Source organism: Mesoplodon mirus (assembly GCF_964341445.2).
Source record: "Mesoplodon mirus genome assembly, chromosome: 19".
NCBI classification, from domain to species: Eukaryota; Metazoa; Chordata; class Mammalia; order Artiodactyla; family Ziphiidae; genus Mesoplodon; species Mesoplodon mirus.
In genome coordinates this window covers 50,876,867-50,904,792 of record NC_138995.1, presented here as the reverse complement: position 1 = coordinate 50,904,792, position 27,926 = coordinate 50,876,867, and the positions used below count along the sequence as shown (strand labels likewise).

Sequence of the window (27,926 nt, the reverse complement as noted above, 5' to 3'; positions counted from 1 at the left end):
AGATATTGAATATAATATCCTGTGCCATAGAGTAAATCCTTGTTGTCTGTCTGTTTTTTGTATAGAACTTTGTATCAGTTAATCTCATACTCCTAATTTGTCCCTCCCCCTCCCCTTTGGTAACCATAAGTTTGTTTTCTATGTCTGTGAGTCTGTTTCTATTTTGTATATAGATTCATTTATATTATTTTTTAGAGTCCATATATAAGTGATATCATAATATTTGTCTTTGACTTACTTTACTAAGTATAATATTCTCTAGGTCCATTCATGTTGCTGCAAATGGCAGTATTTCATTCACTTTATGGCTACTAACATTCCATTGTGTATATGTACCACATCTTCTTAAGCCACTCGTCTCTTGATGGGCACTTGGGTTATTTCCATGTCTTGGCTATTGTAAATAGTGCTGCCATGAATATTGGGGTGCATGTATCTTTTCAAATTAGAGTTTTCATTTTTCCTGGATATATATCCAGGAGTGGGATTGCTGGATCATATGGTAGCTCTTTCTTTTTTATCCAATCTGCCACCCTGTGTCTTTTGATTGGAGCATTTATTCTATTGATATTAAAAGTAATTATTGATAGGTATATACTTTTTGCCATTTTAAACCTTGTTTTCCAGTTGTTTTTCCAGTTCTTTGTTCATTTCTTCTTTTTGTTTTTTTTTCCTTTGTGATTTGATGGTTTTCTTTTGTTTTATGCTTGAGTTCCTATCTTTGTTTTTTTGTGAATCTGTTATATGTTTTTGATTTATGGTGACTGTGGAGTTCAAGTTTGTTGGCCCATAACTATCTCTACTTGTGTTAAACTGATAGTCATACAAGTTCACACCTCCCCCACATTTTGTGATTTTGATGTCCTATTTTACATATTTATGTTTTACCCTTTTGCTATTAATTGTAGTTATGTTACTTTAAATTTTGTTTTGATTGTTTTTAATCTATGTACTGGCATAAGTGGTCTTCAATCTTGTTATATATTTAGCTTTCTTATTGTGATTTTCCCTTTCCTATAGATTCTTGTTTCTTGTCTATTTAGAGAAGAACCTTCAATATTTCTTTTAGGGTAGGTTTAGTATTGCTGAATTCTATAATTTTTGCTTGTCTGAGAAATTCTTTTTTAAAAATTTATTTAATTTATTTTATTTTTGGCTGTGTTGGGTCTTCATTGCTGTGTGTGGGTTTTCTCTAGTTGTGGCGAGTGGGGGCTACTCTTCGTTGTGGTGTGCAGGCGTCTCATTGCGGTGGCTTCTCTTGTTGTGGAGCACAGGCTCTAGGCGTGTGGGCTTCAGTAGTTGCAGCACGTGGGCTCAGTAGTTGTGGCTTTCATGCTCGAGAACGCAGGCTCAGTAGTTGTGGTGCATAGCCTTAGTTGCTCCATGGCACGTGGGATCTTCCTGGACTAGGACTTGAACCCGTGTTCCCTGCACTGGCAGATGGATTCTTAACCACTGAGCCACTAGGGAAGCCCTGCTTGTCTGAGAAATTCTTTATCTCTCCTCCTATTCTAAATGATAATCTTGCTCTAGAGTATCCTAGGTTGCTGGTTTTTTCCTTTCAGGACTTTGAATATGTCATGTCACTCCCTTCTGGTCTGAAAAGTTTCTATAGAGAAATCAGCTGATAGCCTATGGGGGTTCCCTCTAACTGACTGTTTTTCTGTTGCTACGTTTAGAATCCTCTCTTTAACTCTTCTCATTTTAGTTATGATATATTTTGGCATGAGTCTGATTGGGTTCATCTTGTTTGGGACTCTCTGTGCTTCCTGTACCTGGATATCTGTTTCCATCGTTAGGTTTGAGAATTTTTCAGCCATGATTTCTTCAAATACATTTTCGATCCCCTTTTCTTTCTCCTCTCCTTCTGGAACCCCTATTATGCATAGCTTGGCACATTTTATATTATCCCATAGATCTTGCATGTTTCTTTCTTTTTTTTTAAATTTGTCTTTCTGTCTGCTTTTCTGATTGGGTGATTTCCATTATTCTATCTTCCAGATCACTTATTCGCTCTTCTGTGTCATTTAGTTTGCTATTCATTGCCTCTAGATTGGTTTTTATCCTGGCAATTGAATTGTCTAATTTTGATTGGTTCACCTTCATAGTTTCTAGCTCCTTGTTACAGTGATCTTCATTTTTATTGATAATCTTTCTTAATTCCTTTAGCATTTTTATTACCCCTTTTTTGGGGATTTGGGGTCCAGTAGACTGGTGAGGTCTGCTTCATTATTTGTTCTTTCAGAGGATTTCTCTTGTTCTTTTTTTAGGAGTAATTTCTCTGCTCTTTCATTTAACTTAACTTTCTCTGCTTCTGTGAATTTAGGAGAAACAGTTATCTACTGTGTTCTTGAAGGGGTGTTTTTACGTGGGAGTGTCCCTATATAGACTGTGTGTGTCCAACATTTTTGGTGTGAGGGCTGGTTTTGGTGTGGATGCCAGCCACGTTTTTCTTCAGAGTGTGATGGCTGTTATTCCCTTGATAGTTGGTCTTGTGGTGTCCAGAGCCTGTGCTAGATGGGAGGTGGGGTCTCTTCTTTGTTCCATGGCTGTCACCACCCTGTTGGGGGCAGGGTCTGCTTCCCAAGTGTTGGAGTAGAAGTCCTGAGGTCAGGTTTCTCAGGCTCTGTTGCCCTTCAATGTGTGCCTACCCCAAAGAAGGTGAATGCTGAAGCAAGTGAGGCCCATGTGCTCATAGCAAACCTATGTGCCACGTGTGTAGGTGTCCAGAGTTCTGCTCAGAAGCAGCCCAAGGTGCATCCTTTTCTCTGTTTTGTTCCTCCCAGATCTAGTGCAAGGCTGTGGTGTGGAGTAGACTGGAGCTGGGTGTCGGGGTGTTGTCGCTGCAGGAATTGAGGTGGGCAGGAATTGAGACCTGGGCTGCCTCTGTGGCAGACTTCTCCCAGGATCTTTCTGCCCCAGGTCTGGTGCTAAGCTGTTGTGTTGAATGGGTGGGGCTGGAGCACTCTCGCTGGGAAACAAACTGCTGTGCACTCCTGCCCAGGGCCTGTCTGCCCAATATTCAGCACTTAGCCATTATGCATTCTTGTGGCACTGCCCAGTGCACACACTGACATTGTCTGTGGTAGCTGGTTCTGCTGCCCCTGTGCACACATTGACAAAAGTCTCCACTGCTAGAGCTGCCACTACCACTGTGCGCAAGCTGACAGTGAAACTCTGTGCCTCCCTCCAGATCACACCCCAGGCCATCTGGGCTGTCTCTGCATAGCTAGATCAAGCCCTCTCCCAGGACCTACCTGCCCGAGATTCAGCGCTTAGCCACTATGCATTCGTGTGGCACTACACGATGTGCTGACAATGTCTGCCCAGCTAGACCTGCTGCCTGATGTGCGTGCTGACAGTGTCTCCCCTGGCTAGACCCACCCTCCCGTGTGCACGCTGACAGTGGCTCCATGGCTCCATCCAGATTACACCCCTGGTGCCCCCTGTCTGTCTCTGTGGAGCTAAACAAATCTTTGCCCTGATCTCAAACCAGGCTATGGTGTGGAGGGAGCAGGGCTGGGGCATTTACTGTTTAGGATTAGGAAGTGCAGTGAGGTGGCTGCTGCCGGTGTAACCTTTTCTCCATCCTGATTGTTAGCAAGCCAGCATATGCACACACCTCATGAGTAGGGTCTAGGCTTCTCTAGCATACCTCATGAATAGGATCTAGGTTTCTCTAGCCCTTCTTTCTGTCTCAGCAGATCCCATTAGGCAAGGGGGCTTGTCTCCTCCATGTAAGACCCCAGAACTGGGAAGCCCAGATTGTGAGTCAACCTGATCATTCCCCAGGGCGAGGGTCTGCCTGTGTGGACCTTGTCTTCCTTATAGATCCCTCCCAGGGGTGCAGGTCCCAACCTGGTGCCTTTTTTCCCCCTATCCTACCCAGTTTTGTGGAGATCTTTCTTGCAGCTTTGGTTAGGTATAGGAGTCCTTCTGTCAGCTTCCTGTTGGTTTTCTGTGAGAATTGTTCCGTGTGTAGATATATTTTTGATGTGTTTATGGCGGGAGGTGAGCTCCATGTCCTCCTACTCCACCATCTCGATCCTCCTCCTTTAAAGTCATCAGTTTTTGAATGTTAAACTAATCCTGTAACCTGGTTGGGGGAGCCACTTGAATATTTTTTTCCTGGATATTTAATACATTAATTTAATTTATACTAAGGTATACCAACAGATACCAGAACTTTATTGAAAGCAGATTTTCTTGAGTCTGGTGTTAGAAGGTAAGGTGAAGCCAAGATATAAGTTCCTGGCAAGCCTGTTTTATTTAGCAGGAGTTCTGTACCTATCACACATCCTCAGTGAATGCTGTTTTTGGACAAGATGTCTTAAACTATGAAGATGAATTTTGCCCAAGGCCAATACTGTTCTATTAAAGTAAATTTTGTGACTGTAAATTCTTTAGAGAATTTGAACCTTGTCTGAAAGCCATTTACCTCCTCACATCAACATATAGTCCATATTTCTTTGTCCCTTAACTTTATTCAATGACTTCATATGTATGAGTCACAGAATTACTCATACTACACTGATATGTATGTTAAAAATATAGTTTCTTTATTTTAAAAATTTGTTCGCATATCTCTTATGAGTTCTGATCAGTAGCATGAAAAGAAAAGCTAGTTTTGATGCAGTCTGATTCAAAACTTAGTCTGTTTCTTTGAATAATTATTCGGTTATTCAGATTCCCTTCTAAACCCCTGTCCTGTCTTAAGGTGGTATCTGAGATATAGAAGAAAATCTTCATAGCTTTGGGAGGAAGAGGGTCCTCTGTGATTCTCCATGGGTGTGTGCTGACTGGTATCCACTGAATCTAGTTTAGCTGGCTTCTTTTTCTGGGCATTCTGTAGCTGATGAATTTGTGGTATGTTTTTCAGCTCAGTCATGGTCCAAGGGCCCCCTCCTTTCAACTTTCCTCCCTTGGATCTTGTTGTCTCCATAGACTCTGAGTCTCTGTCATAACCTCCAAAGAATCCCTGGCTTCCATGTGGGGTCATCTTGCCTTCTGCAAGGGTCCTATCACTCTCTACTCAGGATATATGCTACATGGGACACAAAGGCTACTTAAAGTTCCCCAAATTTGACAGTGACACTTTGCCCTCTTAATTCACTACATTTCTTACTTCACCTTAATGCCCTGGAGTGTGGGAAGTTCTGAGCACACATTTAACTGCCTACCTCCATGGCCTTTCTTCTCTATCCCAGGCCTCCAAGGGAGAGGAAAGGGTTTCCCCCAGTCATCTTCCCCTCTGTCTTTCTTTTTTCAGTAAAACTAAAATGGAGAAAGGTTATGAAGAATAAGGAAACATACATTAAAAAACGTTTCAAAACTAGTATACTGGTTACACGTTTGGAATCTATGAGTGCCAGTGAGAGGCCCAAGGCAGTATAAATAAGGCCATGGAAGGTCTGAAGATATTTCTGATGACAAAGCACATCCATCCAGAAGCAAAAAAGTTAACCCGTAGTGCAAGAATATCACATCATTTTGTTCTTTGTTGCCATATTAAGTTTCATCTGCAAACGTTCACATCTCCAGAAACATAGAACAGAGTGCCTAGGACAATAAAATTAAATTGACAAGCCTGCTGTTTGTTCTGTATTCTGCTTAGTGCTTTACTTGAACTCTTCATTTTTTCATGAGGATTTGAATTAATGATTGTTGTCACTTCCCTTCAGTCTCAGGAACTTCCTTTATTATTTCTTTTTTTTCCCTTTATTATTTCTTGTTAGGCCAGTCTGCTAGCAATGAATTCTCTGGGAATATATTTCATCTTTTTTTAGGTGAAATTTACATAAAATTAATAATTTTGAAGCGAACAATTCAGTGGTATTTAGTACCTTCACAATGTTGTACAGCCACCCTCTCTATCTAGTTACAAAACATTTTCATGACCCCAAAATAAAACCTCATACCCATTAAGCATTTACTACCCCCTTCCCCTCTCCCCCAGCCCCTGGCAACCACCACTCTGCCTTCAGTCTCTGTATTTATCTATTCCAGATATTTTATATAAATAGAATGCTAAAATATGTGACTTTTGTGTCTGGCTTCTTTCACTTAGTATAATAATTTTTGAAGGTAACTTTGCTAGTTATAGGGTTATTCACTGATAGTGTTTTTTCTTTCAGCACTTGAAATATTGCTGTCCCATTGCCTTGACCTTCATTGTTTCTAATGAGAAGTCAGGTGTCAATTTTATTGTGGCTGCCTTGTAGATAAAGGATTATTTTCCTCTTGCAGCTTTTAAGGTTTTCTCTGTATTGTTACTTTCAGCATTTTGAGTATGATGTGTTTGTATCTCTTTGTGTTTATCCTGCTTAGGGTTCATTGAGTGTCTTGGATATGTATATTAGTGTTTTTTAAAAATCAAATTTAGGAAGTTTTCAGCCAGTATTTCTTTGAGTAGTCTTCTGTCTTTCCTCTCCTTCTGGTACTCATATTATGTGTATGTGGATATACTTATTTCTGTCTCAAATTTCTCCTAGTCTGTGTTCATTTTTCTTCACTCTTTTTTTCCCCTCATCTTCAGATTGTATAGTTTCTATTGATCTCTTGATCTTTAAGCTTGCTGATTCTTTATTTTGCCATCTCAGACCTTCATGCAGCTGTGAGAAAGTCTCATCCAGGCCAGTGGGGAGTTGCTGACCAAAATTTTCCCATTAGAGGAGTCCCATGTCAGGTAGAATGGTCCAGTCCCTAATACCCTCACTGTGCTTAGCCTTTGGCTGGAAAAATAGCCAGTGGTGGCTTGAGAATAGCATGGTCTCATCATGAACACAGTAGTAGAACTAAAGATAGAGTGACTGGAGGTTGTTCACCAATTATTCATCTCACAGCTGGTTCTCTTGAAGGGGATCTGGGAGCATATTTCTATGGCTGCCACAAAGATAGCATTTTGAAATGTTCTCTTTCTACCATAAGCATTTATCTGTCTTAATAGATTTACCTAGTATTATTGACTGTAACAGAAATCTTACACAACAGTTGCTTAAACAGGACAGAATTTTATTAGTCTCTGTAGGAATTCAGGTACCAACAAATCAGGGCTGGTCCTGTATCTCTAAGGCAGAGAGAACCAGGATTCCTCTATTTCATTTGTCTACCTCATTATCCTCTAATACTTGGCTTCTACCTCATTATCCCAAATGACTATATTTGCCCTAGCCATCATAGTTACTTAACAGTCTATAGGAAGGAGGAAGCTGGGAAGAAAATGTATACCTCTTCCCTTTAAGCTCACTTACCAGTAGTTGCACATAATACTCCTTTCATCTTATTGTCCAGAACCTTATATAAAAATACCTAGCTTCAAAGGAGATGAAGAATGATAATAAGAATGATAATGGCACAGGAGGCCATATGCCCAGCCAAAAATTTGGAAATGGGGGGAAATAAATATTGGGATAGAAGAGTAAAAGTCTGTGCTACAGTATCAACTGTTCTGGATTTCTTTTCTTTTCTTTTCTTTTCTTTTTTTCATTTTGAGATCAGTCTTGGTTTCATGTTTCTTTTTAAATTATTAATTTCACTGAAGTTCAGTTTGTTTCAGTATTTATTCCTAATTTTGTATGTTTTTTAAATTTATTTTTCTTCATTAAACTTATTTGCCTAACTCAGTATTTATACTTAAAATATCAAATTTTAATTATGGGGATTTACGTATATAAGTTCTAGATTTCTCATATTAAGATTATGCTTCATATTTACTAAATTTTTAAAAAAGTATTTCCATCAAGTTTATTTTAATGATTTCTTTTTGGATTCTGTCACTCTTGAGCAATTACAATTTTCTTGCAAAATCTGTGGTGTTGGTTTTGTAATTTATTAATTATTTTATTGATCCAACTTAGGAAAATACAACTCCCTGAGGAGAAATCTGAGGCTGAGGCACTCTCAGCAAGAATTCATCTTATGTGCTCTTACCCTTTCATGTGATTAATGAAACCATTATAGTAGGACTAGCTTTCTGCATTATGTTTTCTCCTCAGCTGTAATTCCTCACCAGGTACTTTTTCTGAGCTTATTTTGGTCTTCATCCCACTTAAGGGGAAGTCCCAACTATCCCGTGCATTTCAGTGTTTTTTTAAAAATAAATTTATTTATATATTTATTTTTGGCTGCATTGGGTCTTCGTTGCTGTGCTTTCTCTAGTTGTGGCGAGTGGGGGCTACTCTTCATTGTGGTGTGCAGGCTTCTCATTGTTGTGGCCTCTCTTGTTGCAGAGCATGGGCTCTAGGTGCACGGGCTTCAGTAGTTGTGGCTCGTGGGCTCTAGAGTGCAGGCTCAGTAGTTGTGGCACACGGGCTTAGTTGCTCCGTGACATGTGGAATCTTCCCAGACCAGGGCTCAAACCCATGTCCCCTGCATTGGCAAGCAGATTCTTAACCACTGTCCCACTAGGGAAGTCCTTTCAGTGTTTTTTTACCCTGACACTTTGCCTTTGGTTTCTTTTTTTCTTTTTACATTTCTTCAAGAATTTTCTTTTCTAGCTTTATTGAGATATAATTGACATGTAACATTGTGTTTAAGGTGTACAACGTGTTGAATTGATACACTTATATACTGCAAAATTATTATCACAGTAGTTGGTTAAAACCTCCATCACCTCACATAATTATTTCTTTTTTAGGGCGAGAACATTTAAGATCTACTCTCTAGCAAGTTTCCAGTATATAATACTGCATTGTTAACCATAGTCACCATGCTGTACATTAGATTCCCAGAAATTATTCATCTTATAAATGGAAGTTTATACCTGTTGACCAGCATCTTCCCATCACCCCCACCTCCTAGCCCTGGGCAAGCACCATTCTGTTCTCTATTTCTATAATTTCGAATTTTCAAGATTCTACATATAAGGGATATCATAGAGTAATTGTCTTTCTTCGTCTGACTTACTTCACTTAGAATAATGCCCTAAAGGTCTATCTATGGAGTTTCAAATTGCAGGATTCCATCTTTCTCATGGCAGAATAATAGTCCATTGTATACGTATATATCACATCTTCTGTATACATTCATCTGAAGACAGACACTTAGATTGTTTCCATATTTTGGTTACTGTTAATAATGTTGCAGTGAACATGGGAGTGTATATATGTCTTCAAACTCCTGTTCTCATTTCCTTTGGACATATACCTGGAAATGGGATTATTGGATTATATGGTAATTCTATTTTTAAGTTTTTTAAGGAACTTCTGTACTGTGCTGTTTTCCATGGTGGCTGTATCAATTTACATTCCCATCAACAGTGAACAAGGGTTCCCTTTTCTCCACATCCTTTCCAACACATTTGATCTCTTGTCTTTTTGATGATAGCCATTATAACAGGTGTGAGGTGACACCTCATTGTGGTGTTGATTTGAATTTCCGTGGTGATTAGTGATGTCAAGCATTTTTTCATGTACCCGTTGGCCAATTGTATATCTTCTTTGGAAAAATGTCTATTCAGTTCCTCTGCCCAATTTTACTCAAGTTGGGTTTTTTTGCTATTGAGTTGTATGAGTTCTTTATTTTGGATGTTAACCCCTTATCAAATATATGATTTGCAAATATTTTCTTCTGTTCCATAGATCACCTTTTTATTTTGTTGATTGTTCCTTTTGCTGTGCAGAAGCTTTTTAGTTTGATGTAGCCTCACTTATTGATTTTTGCTTATATTGCTCATGTTTTTCATGTCATATTTAAAAAATTATTGCCAAGACCAATATCGAGAGCTTTATCCTTATGATTTCTTCTAAGAGTTTTACTGTTTCAGGTCTAATTTTAAATCTTTAACCATTTTGAGTTAATTTTAGTGGTGTAAGATGTGTCCAGTTTTATTATTCTGCATGTGATTATCCAGTTTTCCCAACACCATTTATTGAAGAGACTATCCTTTCCCCATATTGAATATTCTTGACTCCCTTGTCAAGTATTAGTTGACTGATACAAGGGGGTTATTTCTAGACTCTCATTTCTTATACATGGGTCCATGTGTCTATTTTTATGCAGATACCACACTATTTTGATTACTATAGCTTTGTCCTATAGTTTGAAATCAGGAAATGTGATGCTTCCAGCTTTGTTCTTTCACAAGATTGCTCTGGCCATTTGGGGTCTTCTGTGGCTCCATACAAACTGTATTGGATTGGCCAAAAAGTTCATTCGGGTTTTTCCATAAAAAGATCCCTTTTTCCTGTTTCTGTGAAAAAAGTCTGGGAATTTTGATAGTGATTGCATTGAGTCTATTGATGGCTTTGGGTAGTATGGACATTTTAACAATATTAATTCTTGTGATCCATGAACATGGGATATCTTTCCATTTATTTGTGTCCTCTTCAGTTTCCTTCATCAAAATCTTATATTTTTCAGTGTCTAGAGCTTTCTCCTCCTTGGTTAAATTTATTACTAAGTGTTTTTGTTGTTTTTGATACTATTGTGAATGGGATTGTTTTATTTCTTTTTCAGATATTTTGTTGTTAGTGTATACAAATACAGCTGATTTCTGTCTGTTAATTTTGTGTCCTGCAACTTTACTGAATTCGTTGATTAGTTCTTACAGTTTTTTTTTTTTCAGTACGCAGGCCTCTCACTGTTGTGGCCTCTCCCACTGCGGAGCACAGGCTCCGGACGCGTAGGCCCAGTGGCCATGGCTCACGGGCCCAGCTGCTCTGTGGCATGTGGGATCCTCCCGGACCGGGGCACGAATCCATGTCCCCTGCATCGGCAGGCGGACTCTCAACCACTGCACCACCAGGGAAGCCCCAGTTCTTAACAGTTTTTTTGGTGGTGATTTTAGGATTTTCTATATATAAGATCATATCATCTGCAAAAAAAAAGAAGACAGTTTTCTTCTTTCTTTCCTATTTGGATGTATTTTTTTTCCTTGCCTGATTGCTCTGGTTAGGATTACCCATATTATAATGAATAAGTCTGGTGAGAGTGGGTACCTTTGTCTTGTTCTGATCTTAAATGAAAAGCTTTCAACCTTTTACCATTGGATATGATATTGTTGTTGGCTTATCATATATGTCCTTGTTTATGCTAAGGTATGTTCCTTCTATACTCAGTTTGTTGAGAGTTTTTATCACAAAAGGATGTTGTATTTTGTCAAGTGCTTTTTCTGCATCTATTGAAATGATCATATAATTTTTGTCTTTCATTCTATTAAAGTGATGTATCACATGTATTGATTTGCATATGTTGAACTATCCTTGCATCCCAGGAATGAATCCTTCTTGATTGTGGTGTATGATCCTTTTAACATGCTGTTGAATTTAGTATGCCTGTATTTTGTTGAAAAATTCTGCATCTATATTCATTAGAGATATTTGCCTATAGTTTTTCTTGTAGTGTCCTTATCTGCCTTTGGTATCAGGGTAATGTTGGCCTTGTAAAATGAGTTTGGGAGTGTTCCCTCCAGTTCTATTTTTTGGAAAGTATGAGAAAGACTGGCATCTGTTCATCTTTAAATAATTGGTAGAATTCACCAGGGAAGCCATCTAGTCCTCAGCTTTTCTTTTTTTGGTGGGAGGGGAGGGTTTTCTCTATTGAGATTTTGATTACTGATTCAACTCCTTATTCATTATTGGTCTGTTCTGATTTTTTATTTCTTCATGATTCAGTCTTGGTAGGTTGTATGTTTCTATGTTTCTTCTAGGTTATCCACTTTGTTACCATATAATTGTTCATAGCAGTCTCTCATGGTCATTGTATCTGTGATATCAGTCATAATGTCTCCTCTTTCAGTTTTTATTTTATTTATTTGACTCCTCTCTTTTTCTCTTCTTGATGGTGTCCTTAGCACAGTTAGTAAGATCCGCTTCTCTGTAACGTCCTCTGACAATGTTATCTGATGCTCTCTCAGACTTTTCAGTGACACAGCTCACAGTTCAGTACTTTGGATGTGATGAGAGAAAAATGACACTCTTTGGCACCACCCCACATAGCTGGGAAAGCAGGGTACTCACACATTCTTATTTCCTTCATGAATGAAATCATGGGCCAAGATTTCTCTTGGCCCTAAGCTGTGTTGCCTTGGTGGAGGGGTGAAGTAGGTAAAGTCAAACTGCTCCTCTTACCCTCTCTGATGAGTCCAAACTTGTATTTTTTGCTCCACTGATGTACTGGAACTTCTTGGCTGGAGACGTGTACTTTCACAAAAGCTCTGTCTTCTACTGGGTGCTTATCTAAGACAGTCATTTTCTGGGGGCTCCTGGACCATGGCCAAGAGAGGCTAGAGTCAGTTCACATGCCTCTCAGGGTCTATAGCCAGGACTGAGGTCTCTATGCTTATAACTTAACATGTGGGTAGGCAAGACTCCTTCTGAGTCCCTTAGGGTATGGTGCTGGACCCCACAGTTCCCACAAAGGCACTTTTGTCCATGGATGGATGCCAAATTACTGTTTTTGCCATGGGGCCACTGCAGAGGGATGTCTTATTTTGCCATGATTGCTTTTGGTTTCTTAAGCCTGATTGTTTACAAGTCCTTGATCTTCAGCAGAAAAGGGCTCCAAAAGAGGAGTTTCCATTATTCCCACAGCATACTCTCAACTTTAGTGGATGTTCATGGTCATGGGGTCCTTTTAGGACCTAGAAATAAATTATCAGAAACATTTTTTATGAGTTAGCTCCTGGTGGTTTCCTTTTATCTTACCCCATCTCTCATAGAAATTCCTCAAAGTATAGGAAATATGGACAGCTACCTTTGTTCCAGTGCTGTTGAAGATTTTTTTCTTATGTTTATATTTTCGGGGCATTTTGGTTTTTAACTAGAAAAAGTGCATTTGATTTCTATGTTCAAATCACACTTCTTTGAAGAAATTTGTTACCAGTCCCTCATTTCTGACACTTTAATCTTTCTTGGTACTGTTTTCTCACAGTTCTGGTTGTAATTCAAGTTCAGACCATTTAAAAAAAACTTCATTAACTAATCTTTTTTCTATATCTGTTGGTGTTTGTAAGATTCTATTTGTGGCACTCTTTTTTCAGTATATGTGAACTCTGAACAAAAATATATCCAGTTTTCGTGGCTGCAGACACCTGTTATAGGCTTATGAACAATAAATCCTCATTTTCGATTTAGATTTCTTCTGATCTCATGAACAATATGTGCAACTGCTAAATCAATGAATATCTCTGTTTGGATGTTCCTACTATACTTCAAAGTCATTCTCTCCCCATTTCTGCTTCCATCCAAATCCTATTTTCATTTTTTCATGTACCAACGGATCACAGGGATCTAGTGAGTTCCCAGACCAATGAACGTGAGTAAAGTTTTGTATTCCCCCAGTTTTTACACTCAGTATAAATTAGTACCCACGATCTCTTTAACTCACAGTAGTTATTAAAGATGTGTGCTTGCTAAGTCAATGAATGAACATAAACTGACAGGATGTTGCTAAAATGATATTTTTCTTTCAGACAATAACAAAAACAGGTAAAATTTATTTTATAATCTCTTATCTTTGTGTACTATCAGAACAAGTTTCAATATGTTTTGTCCACTACATCTAAGATGGATGACTCCAGATTGAGTGGGAATATGTTGTTACAGGAAACAGTGACATTCAAAGATGTGGCTATTGACTTCACTGAGGAAGAGTGGCAGCAGTTGGATCCTGCTCAAAGGAACCTGTACCGGAATGTGATGCTAGAAAACTATAACAACTTAATCACTGTGGGTAAGAGTAGTTTCCTATATAACTCAAACTCTGGGAGTAAATTACCTTTTTTTCCCCCAGTGTTTCTGAAATGTGTGGAAGCTTTAAATGTTAGCCTGAGTTTGGCCTTTAGGTGCCTTTGCTCACATTCATGTGCATGCTGCAGCTTTCAAAGCAAAATGTCATCCTTGGTTATGTTTCAAGGGGCAGTATCCCTAGAAAACATAGTTTTCTTGTCCTTCAGAAAGCCTGGTTTCCCTGGGCCAGCCTCAGTTCTTGAATGATTGTTCCTAGTATTTATGCCCAAATCTTATGTCACTTCCCTTTGACAGGATGTCCATTCACCAAACCTGATGTGATTTTCAAGTTGGAGCAAGAAGAACCATGGGTGGTGGAGGAAGAAGTGTCAAAGAGACATTGTCCAGGTTAGTGGGAAGGAGCCATACAGGTGAGGAGGGGCCAGGGCCCTTTAATTGTTAATCTGTAAGTTTTTGATCCATCTGAAATGTTCTTCAAAGTTATTTTTTTAAGGCCATAGAACTTTGTAGTGACAATTGGTGTGAAATTTTTATATATGTAAGATGTCATTTCTAGATAATATTCTTAACTTCTTTCCTCAGAACCTAAAAGACCAGTTAGCTTTCTTACCTGTGTGCTAGACAGCAACATTTCCTAATTCATTCCCAACTTTGCTTTGGTAATCATTTTAGTCTTTCTGCCCACCATTTTACATAGGCTTCTTTCCTTTTATGTTCAGATATTTACAGAATTGAAGTTGTTTAAATACACTTGTTGACATTTAGAGTCCTTTACTATTTTCTCTTTTTCCTTCCATTGTAAATGCTTTAGCATCATATTTTGTACCTGTAGTCACAGTTCCCACTGTAATTTAGCTTTTGCTCTCATACTTCAGTAATGGCTACAATCCTTTTACTTCAATAAAAGTTTTAAAGTCAGTGCTGCTTTTCTGTTATCTCCCATTTTCTGCTACATTTGTCATGTATATATGCATGTGCTTGTGTGTTTGTGATACATGTGTATACATATGTATAATGCATACACATATATACATATACATACATATATTTTTAATTTGAAAGATATTGTGATGTCTTTTTTTGCTCTTCAAGGAGATAACAATTTATACTTCTACTGACAATTTCTGCAACTTAGTCTATTAGCATTCCTTAAATCTTTGCCAGTTTGATAAGTGAAAAATAACTTACTATAGTTTGAATTTGCATTTCCTTTATTATAAATGAAGGCAAGGGGCTTCCCTGGTGGCGCAGTGGTTGAGAGTCTGCCTGCCAATGCAGGGGACACGGGTCCGGGCCCTGGTCTGGGAGGATCCCACATGCCGCGGAGCAACTGGGCCCGTGAGCCACAGCTACTGAGCCTGCGCATCTGGAGCCTGTGCTCCGCAGCGAGAGGGCGCGATAGTGAGAGGCCCGCGCATCGTGATGAAGAGTGGCCCCCGCTCGCCGCAACTAGAGAAGGCCCTCGCACAGAAACGAAGACCGAACACAGCCAAAAATAAATAATAAATAAATAATTAATAATAATAATAATAATAATAATAATGGTCTCTAAAAATCCCAAGTACATTTAAAAAAAATAAAAAATAAAAAAATAAATGAAGGCAAGCATCTTATCATATGTTTAAAATCTATCTATATTTCTTTTTTATGAAGTTTGTGTTTTATGTCCCCTTTTTTCTGTTGAGTTCTTAATTTATATGAATTCTTAACATATTAAGGTGATTAGCTGTTTCTCTTGTTTTTCTAGTATTTTTTTCCGGTCACTCATTGCTCTTTAAAGTACTTTTTGCCACCATTAAAGTTCACATAGTTAAAATAACAACCTCTTCTTACAGGAGATTTATCATATGATTCTTTTTCCTTTTGTGTGTATGGGTGAATATTATTTACATATTTCTTAATAATGAATCATACTTACATTTTTGCTATGAATTTAAATATCCTAACTCTGTCAAGCTTTGAAGTCAATGTTACACTGGTTTCATAAATAAAATTTAGAAGCTTTTCTTCACGTTCTAGAACATTTATATAGCATTGGCATAAAACTCCCGTAAAATTTTTATTTATCTTACCTGTTGAACTATTTGGACCTTGCAGATTTTTGAGGGAAGTTTCTTTGACAGCTTTTCTCTATTGTTCCTTTTATAACTGTTCTATATAGATGTTTTTGTCTCTCTTGGCAATAGTTTTTGATAATAGGCTGTAATTTTCCAGAAAGATATCCATTTTAATCCTGGTTTTCAAATTAATTTTCACAGAGTTGAACAAAGTAATTGTCATAAATATTTAAATTTCCTCTGTATTTTAAGAAGGTTACCATATATTGATGTTCCAGGGCCATCTGTTATATTTAACAATTTGTTTCATCTGTGTTTTCAAATCTGTTTGTATAAAATTATTCATAGTGTTGTCTTCTTATTTATGTCTTCGGTAAATATTGCAACATTCTCAGCTAGCATCATCAAATATTGGCTCTCATTCATTGCCTTAACACTCTACCACTGAGACTCATATTAGATAGATGCTAGACCTTTTTTTTCTCCATATTTTTAAATTTCCTTTGCTATTTTCTTCCTTTGTATCTCTGTGTCGCCTTCTCAGTAATTACTTCAGATATATCTTCCAGTTTGCTAATTCTCTCTTCAATCATGTTTATTCATCTTTTTAACTCATCCACCTTTGAAAAAAAATTTTAGTAGTAGTATTTTGTATTTTTTTAAATTCCTCTTCTTTTTGTTTTTTGTTTTTGCTGTGTTTTTCTCTTCCCACATCTTCCTGATTCTTCCTAGTAATTTCTGTGGTTTCTTCAGCTTTGTGTTTTTATCGTTTGCTTCTTTAAAAATACTGTACATAGCTCTTTTGTATTCGGTATCTGACAGTTCCAGTATTTTAAGTTCTCAGGTTTAAATATCTTGTTTTTGAGGACTCAGTGTATTTTGGTTCTTCACATACTTGATGATTGCTGATTCTAAATTTAAATTTTTAAAATCTTAATTTGTGCTAATTCTGTTGTCCTAAATTGGGGTTGCTTTCCTCTGAAGATGATTTGCATGTGCTTCTGGTGGGTGCCAAGAGACGTTACCAAGTGAGGATCAGTTGAACATTCTTTGAAGGTCCTGGCTTTTTGTAGGAATCTTAGTTGAGCTTCTCTTCTTTATTGATGGCCCAAGAGCCTTATACTTTAGTTAACAAGGCTTTGCATAGGTACTCAAAACAGATCTGTCTTGCAGGTTGCTTTCAGGTCTGCTCTCTCTCTGGTTTTGGCTAATACTTGTTTTTATTTTGTTCACTTTTTGTGTGTGTGGTGCTCAGGCATGGTTGTTGGAGAGGATTGCAGTGTTCTTGGAGATTTATGCTACTTCCTATAAGCCCAGTGATGCTTCAGAATTTCTGCTTTATCCACTATCTTATTTTGCAATATGAGGTTACCCTACTGTAATTTCAATACTTAAAGTCTTTAAATTTTTTTTAAGTTTTTTTTTTAAAGATTTTATTATTTATTTATTTTTTAATATGTGGTCTTAATTAATTATTTATTTATTTTTATTTTTGGCTGTGTTGGGTCTTTGTTTCTGTGCGAGGGCTTTCTCTAGTTGCGGCGAGCGGGGGCCACTCTTCATCACGGTGCGCAGGCCTCTCACTGTCGCGGCCTCTCTTGTTGCGGAGCACAGGCTCCAGACGCGCAGGCTCAGTAGTTGTGGCTCACGGGCCTAGTTGCTCCACGGCATGTGGGATCTTCCCAGACCAGGGCTCGAACCCATGTACCTTGCATTGGCAGGCAGATTCTCAGCCACTGCGCCACCAGGGAAGCCCTAAAGTTTTTTTTTGATGACCATTTTTAAAGTCTTTATTGAATTTGTTACAGTATTGCTTCTGTTTTATGTTTTTTGGTTTTTTGGCCCTGAGGCATGAGGGATCTTAGCTCCCTGAACAGGGATCAAACCCACACCCCCTGCACTGGAAGGCGAAGTCTTAACCACTAGACCACCAGGGGAGTCCCTAAAAGTCTTTATGTAGCCTATCTGTCTCTCTTTTTCCCCCCCACTTGCATGGTGTTCATTATTTTGGATGTTTTTATTTTTCTCTTTTCTTTCTTTCTTGGTTCTGCTAGTTAATTTTTTTTAGCCCTTTTTGTTTTCTCATTGTTTCTTCCTCATGAATTTATATTTCTATTTTGAGCTCATTTATAGTTGGTATTTTCATTAAGGTTTTTCATTCATGGCAATACATTTAATCAAGATTTTCATTTACTATGTGTCAGTTGTTTTAGCTTGAATTTTTTGTCTGCTTTCTTTATCTCATTTTTCTTTTCTTTTTTCTCTTATACTTTTCTAGAGATCTGATTCCAGTACCTTCTCATTTATGAGTGAGGATAGTTCCTCCTTGACCTGATTTTTAAAGAAGGATATTGTTAGGGAAGGAAGGAAAGTTCTCTGATCTAGAGCAGGAATCTGCAAACTATGACCTGTAGGCCAGCCACTTGTTTCTGTAAATAAACTTTTACTGGAATATAGCCACAATGACTCATTTACATCTTGACTATTAATACTTTCACATTGCAGAGGCAAAGTTGAATAGTTGTGTCAAAGACTATATGACCCACGAAGCCTAAAATATTTACTATCTGACCTTTAAGAAAAAGTTTGCCAACTCTTGATGTATAGGAATGCATCTGTTCTTCATACTAAAGCCTTTTATTCTACATGGTTGTGTGAATATATTTAGGTTTTATTTCTTCTCATCCAAAAAGGAACTGCAGCTGCAAGTCTTCTCATAACTCTGAATCTTACACTCTCACCCTAACAGACTGCTTCCTAAAAAGACAGTATTTCACAGTGTTTCCTCATTCAGTCCTGGCTTCCTTGACATACCTTGGGATGTCAAGTCTCCTGTAATCAGTCTCTACTCCCAAATTTCCACGTTGTAATCATGGGTTAATTAATTCTGCTCTTCAAGGTGTGATATCCATTTTGACAATGTCAGCTGCTTGCCGTGCCCAAGATCAGCATGAAGAGCTGTCTTCTCTTAGAATCCTTTTTCCCTATTCCACCCTTCACTGTATTTGTCAATGCTAACTCATTTATTATAATTGGGGTTACAGCCACCACCTAGAATCATTGAAGAATCAATGACTTTTCATTCCTGTTTGTATAGAGGAAAAGAGATCAGATACTTTTTCATTCCACCATCTTAAAACATGGAGTCTTTTCTGTCACATTTGATATTTTGATCTTGCCCTTGGAACTCTTTTACACTTCTGCTTGGATGGTAACTTAAAGACCTGATCTTACCTTCTCCCTCAACACCTGTTGCTTAATTGAGCTTTTCTGTTTCCCTGAACTGAGGGGACTCAATAGCTTAAGCTTAGTATTCTGCCTTCTTTTCTACATTTATAATCTGCAACCACATCTCTAACTTTACCTGCATTATAGTTTCACAAGAATTTTTCCTTTACTTTATTCTCAGTCTGGCAGAGAGGGAGAAAAATCTCCATTTTCCTATCTTAGAGCTAAGCAGCCACTGGGGACTGAATGTCTCACCTTTGGGTATGTAGACTTTCATTTATTCTACGTTTGAGCCACTTCCTTATCTCTGAATTTCTCTGCCTGGTGTCCTTGACTCTAGAGCCTTTCTGCTTATATTTCTCAAGAGAGTAATCTCCCATCTTCTCTAGGGTGGAAGAGTGGTCTTTGTCTTTGTTAGTTTATATCTTTTTCTTTCCTTATCTCATTTTAGTGTGGTTTTGTGTAGGATCAGAGATAAATTCATGTATTTATGAGGCCATATTTAAGCATAATTTTCCATTCTTTGTTTTCCCTTTCAGTCATGCTACACAGGCTCTTCCAGTTTTATATTCCGATTCTTCTTTTTAAAAATATTTATTTATTTATTTACTTTGGCTGCGCTGGGTCTTAGTTGCGGCATGCAGGATCTTCGTTGCAGCACATGGACTCTTAGTTGCAGCATACGGACTTCTTAGTTGTGACATGCAGACTCTTAATTGTGACATGCATGCAGGATCTAGTTCCCCAACCAGGGATCGAACCCAGGCCCCCAGCATTGGGAGCGCGGAGTCTTACCCATTGGACCACCAGGGAAGTCCCTATTCTGATTCTTTTATCCAATTTTTACCTTCCTATTGTTTGTTCTCATTTTATTAATTACTGTATTGTTCAGAACAATTTTATTTATTCACTTTTTAAAATATATAATACATACTTGTAGTACAAATTTTTAAAAGTATAATAAGATATATATTGAAAAGTAATTTTTCTTCTCTTACCCATGTCTTCCTCTCTGCTGGCAACCCCTAGTATCATTTTCCCTTGAGCTATTATTTACTTGCATTTTCAAACATTTTTATTGAAGCCACTTTAAGTTGATAGGTTAACTTGCAAATAATTACCATTTTTTCTATCGAATATTCTTTTCAGGAATGTGATATACCTTTTGTCTTAGTTTCCTAGAACTGCCATAATGAAGTAGAGTCTAGAAATACACAATCAAGGTGTAAGTAGGGCAATGTTCCTTCTGAAACCTACAAGAGAAGATTCCTTGTGTCTTTCAGCTTCTGGTATCCCCAGACATTCTTTGGCTTGTGGCAGCATAACTCCAATTTGTGTCTTTATCTTCACATAGTGTTCTCCCTGGGTTCTGTCTCTTCATGTGGCATTCTTTTCATAAGAACACCAGTCATATTAGATTAGGGGCTTACCTTACTCCAGTATGACCTCATCTTAACTAACTACATCTGCAATGGCCTTATTTTCAAATAACTTCACGTTCTGAGGTACTGGGGGTTAGGGCTTAAACATATTTTTAAAGGGGGAACACACAATTCAACCTCTAACACTTTCATTTGTTCAAATCTGTGTGTGCATTTTAAAGTTTTCTTATAATTTTTAGACATTTCTTATTAAATTTATTCCCAGATTTTTCATTTTTGTTGTCATTGTAAGTGTAGTCTTTTGTTATATTTTCTAAATAGTTGTTCATATATATGAAGGTTACTGAAACTGAATATTAATTTACTATATATAGTGAATTTAATTTTTTACATTTTATAATTTTTCAGGTGAATTGATTTTGCAAGTTAACAATTTTAGTATTGACAAATAATGTTAACTTTACCTTTCCTTTCCAAGTTTTTATACCTCATTTCTTTCTCTTATTTAATACACTGCCCTGTACTGTAATAATAGTTGTGATAGTACTTATCTTTTTCTTATTCCTGACTTTAATGTGAATGCTTTGGGATTTTTCCCATTAAGAACAGTGCCAGGGTTTAAGTTGTACTGTGCTTTTTCTCAAGTTAAATAAGTGTCTGTCTGTTCCCATTTTATAAAGTGATTTTTATGGAAAATAGGTGTTGAATTTTATCATCTTTTTAATATCTTTGGGACGATTACTTGATTTTTCACTTTTGACCTATTAATGTATTTACTTATAGTAATAGATTTTCTAATATTGAAACATACTTATATTCCTGGAAAAAAACAACATATATATGTCTTGTATTTAATGTGCTTTTGGGTCCCATTTTTTTTCTTCTGGGTCATTTTGATATGTAGAGTTTTTGCATTGATATTCAAAAATGAAATTGGTGTATAGTTTGCTTTTTTGGTTGTCATCTTTATCAGGTGTTGGTGTTAATACTATGTTTGTCTCACACACAAAAAAATGGGAATTCTTTTTTCTTTCATAATATTTTGTACAGCATGACAGCTATCCCTTAGATGTTTGTTTAAATTCCCATGATAATATCTCTGGGCCTTTTCTATTTATTTTGTTTTGGGTTATTTCTTTTCATATTTTTCTGTTTATTTTGTGGAAATTGGTATTTGTTTTCTACATCTTATAGAGTCAGTTTTAGTAATTTATATTTTCCAGAAAATTATGTCAAACAGTTTATAAAAGTTTATTTAAATGGAGTCCTGTAAAGTACTTTTATGATTTTTTAGCTTCCTGTTTTTGTCTTTTTCTCTATCACTATTTCTTCTTACTTTATTTGTACATTCTGAATTCTCCCTCTTATTTATCCAACAGTTTACCTTTTTTTTTCAGATCCCATTTAAAAGCAGTCAAAGCTATTCATATTCATAAATATCTGTCTCTACTCATATTTCCTTTCCTGGAATTTCCTAAAGCTTAGGAAATAGGAGATATATGTACCTGGAATTTGCTTAATAGGACACTAGGCTATAAGCTAAGAATCAATCCCATACTAGTATATTAAAAAAATTTTTTTTGATATAATATTGGAAAAATTTACAAGTGATATTTATTTGAAATTTGTTTTAGGAGAAATATGGGGGATGGATGAGCATCAGAAAATCCAGGACAGACTTTTGACACAACTTGAAGATAAATTCACAAAAAAACTGACTGAAGAAAAAGTGAATGAATGTCATAAGAAATTTGCAAATGCATTTTCTCCAAACTCAGACTTTTTTCCTTCCAGTCACAATCTCTATAAATACGACTTATTTGGAAAGTGTTTAGAACATAATAATTTCAACTATTATAATAATGAGAGAATCCTCATAAGAAAAGGACATTGTGAATATAACGAACCTATGAAATCATTTGGCAATAGCTTATACCATCTTGTAGTAACCCCCTTTAAGTGTAATCATTGTGGAAAAGGTTTTGATCAAACTTTGGACCTCATCAGACACCTGAGAATTCATACTGGAGAGAAACCCTATGAATGTAAAAAATGTAGAAAAGCCTTCAGCCAAAAGGAAAAACTCATTAAACATCATAAAATCCACAGTAGGGAGCAGTCTTATGAATGTAATGAATGTGGGAAAGCTTTCATTAAAATGTCAAATCTCATTAGACATCAGAGAATCCATACTGGAGAGAAACCCTATGCATGTAAGGAGTGTGGGAAATCCTTCAGCCAGAAATCAAATCTCATTGATCATGAAAAAATTCATACTGGAGAGAAACCTTATGAATGTAATGAGTGTGGAAAAGCATTCAGCCAGAAGCAAAGCCTCATTGCACATCAGAAAGTTCATACTGGGGAGAAACCTTATGCATGCAATGAATGTGGTAAAGCCTTCCCTCGAATAGCATCTCTTGCTCTTCATATGAGAAGTCATACAGGAGAGAAACCTTATAAATGTGATAAATGTGGAAAAGCCTTCTCTCAGTTTTCCATGCTTATTATACATGTGAGAATTCATACAGGTGAGAAACCTTATGAATGTAATGAATGTGGAAAATCCTTCTCTCAAAGCTCAGCCCTTACTGTACATATGAGGAGTCATACTGGTGAGAAACCTTATGAATGTAAGGAATGTAGAAAAGCCTTCAGCCACAAAAAGAACTTCATTACACACCAGAAGATTCATACTAGAGAGAAACCTTATGAATGTAATGAATGTGGGAAAGCTTTCATTCAGATGTCAAATCTTGTTAGACACCAGAGAATTCACACTGGAGAAAAACCATATATATGTAAGGAATGTGGCAAAGCCTTTAGCCAGAAATCAAATCTCATTGCTCATGAAAAAATTCATTCTGGAGAGAAACCCTATGAATGTAATGAATGTGGTAAAGCCTTCAGCCAAAAGCAAAACTTTATTACACATCAGAAAGTTCACACTGGAGAGAAACCTTATGATTGTAATGAATGTGGCAAAGCCTTCTCTCAAATTGCTTCCCTTACTCTTCATCTGAGAAGTCACACAGGGGAAAAGCCTTATGAATGTGATAAGTGTGGGAAAGCTTTCTCTCAGTGCTCACTGCTTAATTTACATATAAGAAGTCATACAGGTGAGAAACCCTATGTATGTAATGAATGTGGAAAAGCTTTCTCTCAAAGAACTTCCCTTATTGTACATATGAGAGGTCATACAGGTGAGAAACCTTATGAATGTAATAAATGTGGAAAAGCCTTCTCCCAAAGTTCCTCCCTTACTATACATATACGAGGTCATACAGGTGAGAAACCCTTCGACTGTAGTAAATGTGGAAAAGCCTTTTCTCAAATCTCATCTCTTACACTTCATATGAGAAAACATACAGGTGAGAAGCCTTATCATTGTAATGAGTGTGGTAAGGCTTTCAGCCAAAAGTCACACCTTGTTAGACACCAGAGAATTCATACTCATTAGGAATAGAAACTCTATGAATCTTGTGAATATGGAAAAGCCTTCGGAAGGAATTAGCACCTCCTTGCACATTACACTATTGGATCTAGAGTAGAAAACTTGAATGTGGGAAAGCCGTTTGAAGAAGTCACATTTGTGACACAGTTCTTACCAAGGTGACAAATTGTATAATGAGAAAGCTGATCGTCAAAAATCTTCAGCAGACATCTTATCTAATGATAATATTTATCCAGCATTCTCTTTAAAACCTGAAATAAGATATTTTCTTCAGCATGTCAGCATGATACTTGAGCTCCTAGCCAATCTCTTAACCAAGAAAAAGAAGATTGGAGAAAAAAACTCTTAAAATAACCTCTCATACTAGAATAGTTAATTAGAAAATATCTTGATATAAAATATCTGAGAATAACCAATAATGAATTACAAGACACATATATATAAAGTTATAAAACATTTTGAAGGTCACAAAAGGTCACACTTGAAATTTTGAGAAAATAACATTTTCTGAAAAGACTTGACATGGTAAAAAAATACATAAATTTTCTCACAAATCACTAAGTTTAAAGTACTTCCACTCAAAGTTTTTACCAGTTAGTTATATTTTAAGAATTTCATGAACTGATTCAATATTTTATATGGGAATATAAAGGGCCACAAATAGCTGAAACAAACATGAAAAAAGAGAAGATAGACTACTAGATATCATTGCTATTTATTCAAAGCTTGTAGCATTTAAACAGTGTGTTCTTTATGAGTGAATAAATCAGTGGAAACAAATTGAAGACTGGAGGAAAGACATGGGAATTTTGTGTATTATAGTGCTATTGAAATCATTGGAAAAAGGATGGCCTATTCAATAAATGGAAGATTCATATGAACAAAAAATGTTAGTTCTTTATACCATATACAAAACTAAAACCCAGATTGAAGACTAGAATATAAAAAGCAAAACTCTATGTAATGAAAAAATAGACTATAGTTACTACTTTAGAGTAACAGGATTTCTTTAAAAACACATAAATGTGGAATATTCAATTCTACTTTGGTGTATTGGCTTCAGAGGCACCCACATATATGCACAGAGATGCACAGAGATGCATGTAGTTCATGCATCTCTTTATGCTCACTGCATTATGGTTTGTATTACTCTAAATTGAAAAGACCATACATTTCCATTAGTAGAGGAATAGATTGATACAATGTGATTATTTGTATGATAGAACACAATATTTAAAGATACAAATTTGATATATCATTACATGGATAGATCACATAATATTGACAGAAAAAAGCAAAATGTACAATGAAACATGGTATAACATTTCTATAAATTTAATAAAACAATGCAAAGAACAGTACTGTGTATTGATCATGGATACATATATGACATTGGTTACCTTTTAAGAAGTGAAGGCACTTGTTATATTTATCTGTAATATTTCTTTAATAAAAGAATGAAAGCAAATATGACAGTAGTAACAAATCTGGTTGTCAAAATTATGTTGTGGGTTTTGTTTTTTTATTCTCTCTTGCCTGTCTTTATTGTTTCTCTAAAATAAGAATCAAATGGATAGGGACTTCCCTGGTGGTGCAGTGGCTAAGAATCTGCCTGCCAATACAGGGGACATGGGTTCGATCCCTGATCTGGGAAGATCCCACATGCCATGGAGCAACTAAGCCTGTGCGCCACAACTACTGAAGCCCATGTACCTAGAGCCTGTGCTCCGCAACAAGAGAAGCCACCTCAATGAGAAGCCCGTGCACTGCAACAAAAAGTAGCCCCTGCTCACAACTAGAGAAAGCCCGCATGCAGCAATGAAGACCCAACACAGCCAAAAAAATAAATACATTTATTTTTTAAAAAATCAAATGGATAGAGAATACCTGGACCTGTAGAAACAATTTTAAAATGGATTCTTATTTTTGATCAGATACTAACATTTATAGAAAATATCTTTAATAATACACAAACCAAACCTGAATTAAGATAATATTTTGCTTAACCTCTCCTCATAATGTTAATTAGGATACACACATCAGAAGTATACAGTAGCCTTTGAGACCAATTTTTAAATTTTTCATTTTTATTTTAAACACAAGTTCTTCCCTATTTGAAAGCAGTGAAGAAACAAAAGCAATATTCAGTTGTTGGGGTAACTGACTCTCCATTTGGAAAAAAAAATCACCTGCATTTGGGTTGGTTCAAACTGAGGGAGAAAGACCATTCATGCATACTGTAAAATGTTAATGTAAAATATCAAGCCAAGGATAGTTACCTGTATCAGAGCAGAAGCAGTTTCAATGTATTTCAACAAATCTTTCTTTGGTTTCTAGGTCCTTACATGGGAATTCAAATGCTGGTGATTTTTATGTGTCAGGTAAGAGCTCAGTGTATGTGAAAGTTCACTTCTTCCTATACCACAGCTGTTTTATATTCAGGCCTTTCAAATATTTATAGAACTCATTTCCTTTTCTGTGAATAGCCCATTCACGTATTTTGCCTGTTTTTTCTACTGGGACTTTCAAAAAATGTTTTTATTTAGAAATAATTACAGATTTATAGAAGTTGAAGAAATAATAACCTAGAGTACTCTGTGTACCCTATATCCGCTTTCCCCTAATGGTAATGTTTTATGTAATTATAGTTATATATCACATTTGACACTAGTGTGATTCACAGGCCTTATCAGATTTCACTGATTTTACATGCACTTCTGTATGTGTATCTCTAGTTCTATACCATTTTATCTAGTGTAAATTTGTGTAACTACCACCACAATCAAGATATAGAACTTGAAACACCACAAAGATCCCTTGTTCTATCCCTCTGTAGTCACAAGCATCCTTCTTTCCTCCCCCTGTTCCCCACTCCTAATCCCTTCCAACCACTAATCTATTCTCCATAATTTCTTCATATAGGAGCGCTCTATAAATGTAATCACTATATAACCTTTTAAGATTGGCTTTTTTCACTCAACATAATTCTCCTGAGATCAATTCCACTTGTTGCAGGTACAATAATTTGTTCTTTTTTGGGTAATTTCTGAGTAGTTTTTTATAGTATCGATATACCATGGTTTCTCTAAACATTCAGCCATTGAAAGACATTTGAGTTGTTTCCAATTTGAGGTTATTACAAATCTGCTACGAACATTCTCTGCCACTTTATTTGTTGTTTTCTGTTTTTTTGTTCCTCTGTTTCACTTTTCATGTCTTGCTGTGGGTTATTTGAGCATTTTTTTAGAATTCTACTTTGACTTATCTATAGAGTTCTTAAGTACATTTCTTTGTATAATATTTTAGTAGTTGCCCTAGGTATTACATTATACATATGTAACTCATCACAGTCTACTTTTGTTAACATTGAACCAGTTCAAAACCTTATCTCAACTGAGCTCCTTTAATTTACCCCACTTTACTGCATAGTTATCTTAAATATTTCCTCTATATACCTTAAGAACTACATGAGATAATGTAGCCATTTTTGATTCAACCATCTAACATAATTTTGGAAACTCAACGGGAGAAAGATAATCTATTAAATGTACCCATATTTTTACTTTATGTTCTTTCCTCACTCCTGATATTCCACATTTCCTTCATTTCTCTTCTGCTTGAAGAACTTCCTTAGATCTCCTGACAGATTCTTAGTTTTCCTTCATCTGAGCATGTCTTCATTTCACCTTCATTCATGAAGAATATTTTTTGCTGGTATAGAGTTCTGGATTGACAGTTCTTTCAGCACTTGAAAACTGTGCTACTTCCTTCTGGCCGTTTTCTGATCAGAAATCTGTCATTTAAATCATTGTTCTTCTGCAGGTAATGTATCATTACTCATGCTGCTTTCATTTTTTTTCTCGTTTTTAGTTTTCTGAATTTTGATTATGATGTGTCTTGGCATGGATTTCTTTGGGTTTATCCTGTTTGGGGTTTGCTCAGTTTCTTGAATCTGTAGGCTTATGTTTATTGCCAAAATTGAGGAATTTTCTGCCATTTCTTTGAATGCCTTTTCAGCCTGACTTTCCCCTTTCCTTCTAGGATTCAGCATATTTTCCCTCTCTGTTGTTCATATTGGGTAATTTCTCTTGTTCTGTAAGTTCACTGATACTTTCCT

At 36.5% G+C, this 27,926-nt stretch overlaps 1 protein-coding gene across 6 annotated transcripts in view; it reads left to right on the top strand.

The window, feature by feature from the left end:
* ZNF569 (zinc finger protein 569) overlaps window positions 1–25,267 on the top strand; it is a 62,039-nt gene extending 36,772 nt beyond the window's left edge. For 5 of the 6 annotated variants that reach the window (XM_082607049.1, XM_082607048.1, XM_082607051.1 and 2 more), the window contains 3 exons: window positions 13,545–13,671; window positions 13,983–14,075; window positions 21,990–25,267. In XM_082607049.1, the coding sequence (XP_082463175.1) occupies window positions 13,545–13,671; window positions 13,983–14,075; window positions 21,990–23,815 (2,046 nt within the window). In that variant the 3' untranslated portion in view covers window positions 23,816–25,267. Of the gene's footprint in view, window positions 1–13,544; window positions 13,672–13,982; window positions 14,099–21,989 lie in introns of all 6 variants that reach the window. The other variant, XM_082607052.1, reaches the window with a different exon arrangement.
* Window positions 25,268–27,926: the final 2,659 nt, after the last annotated feature.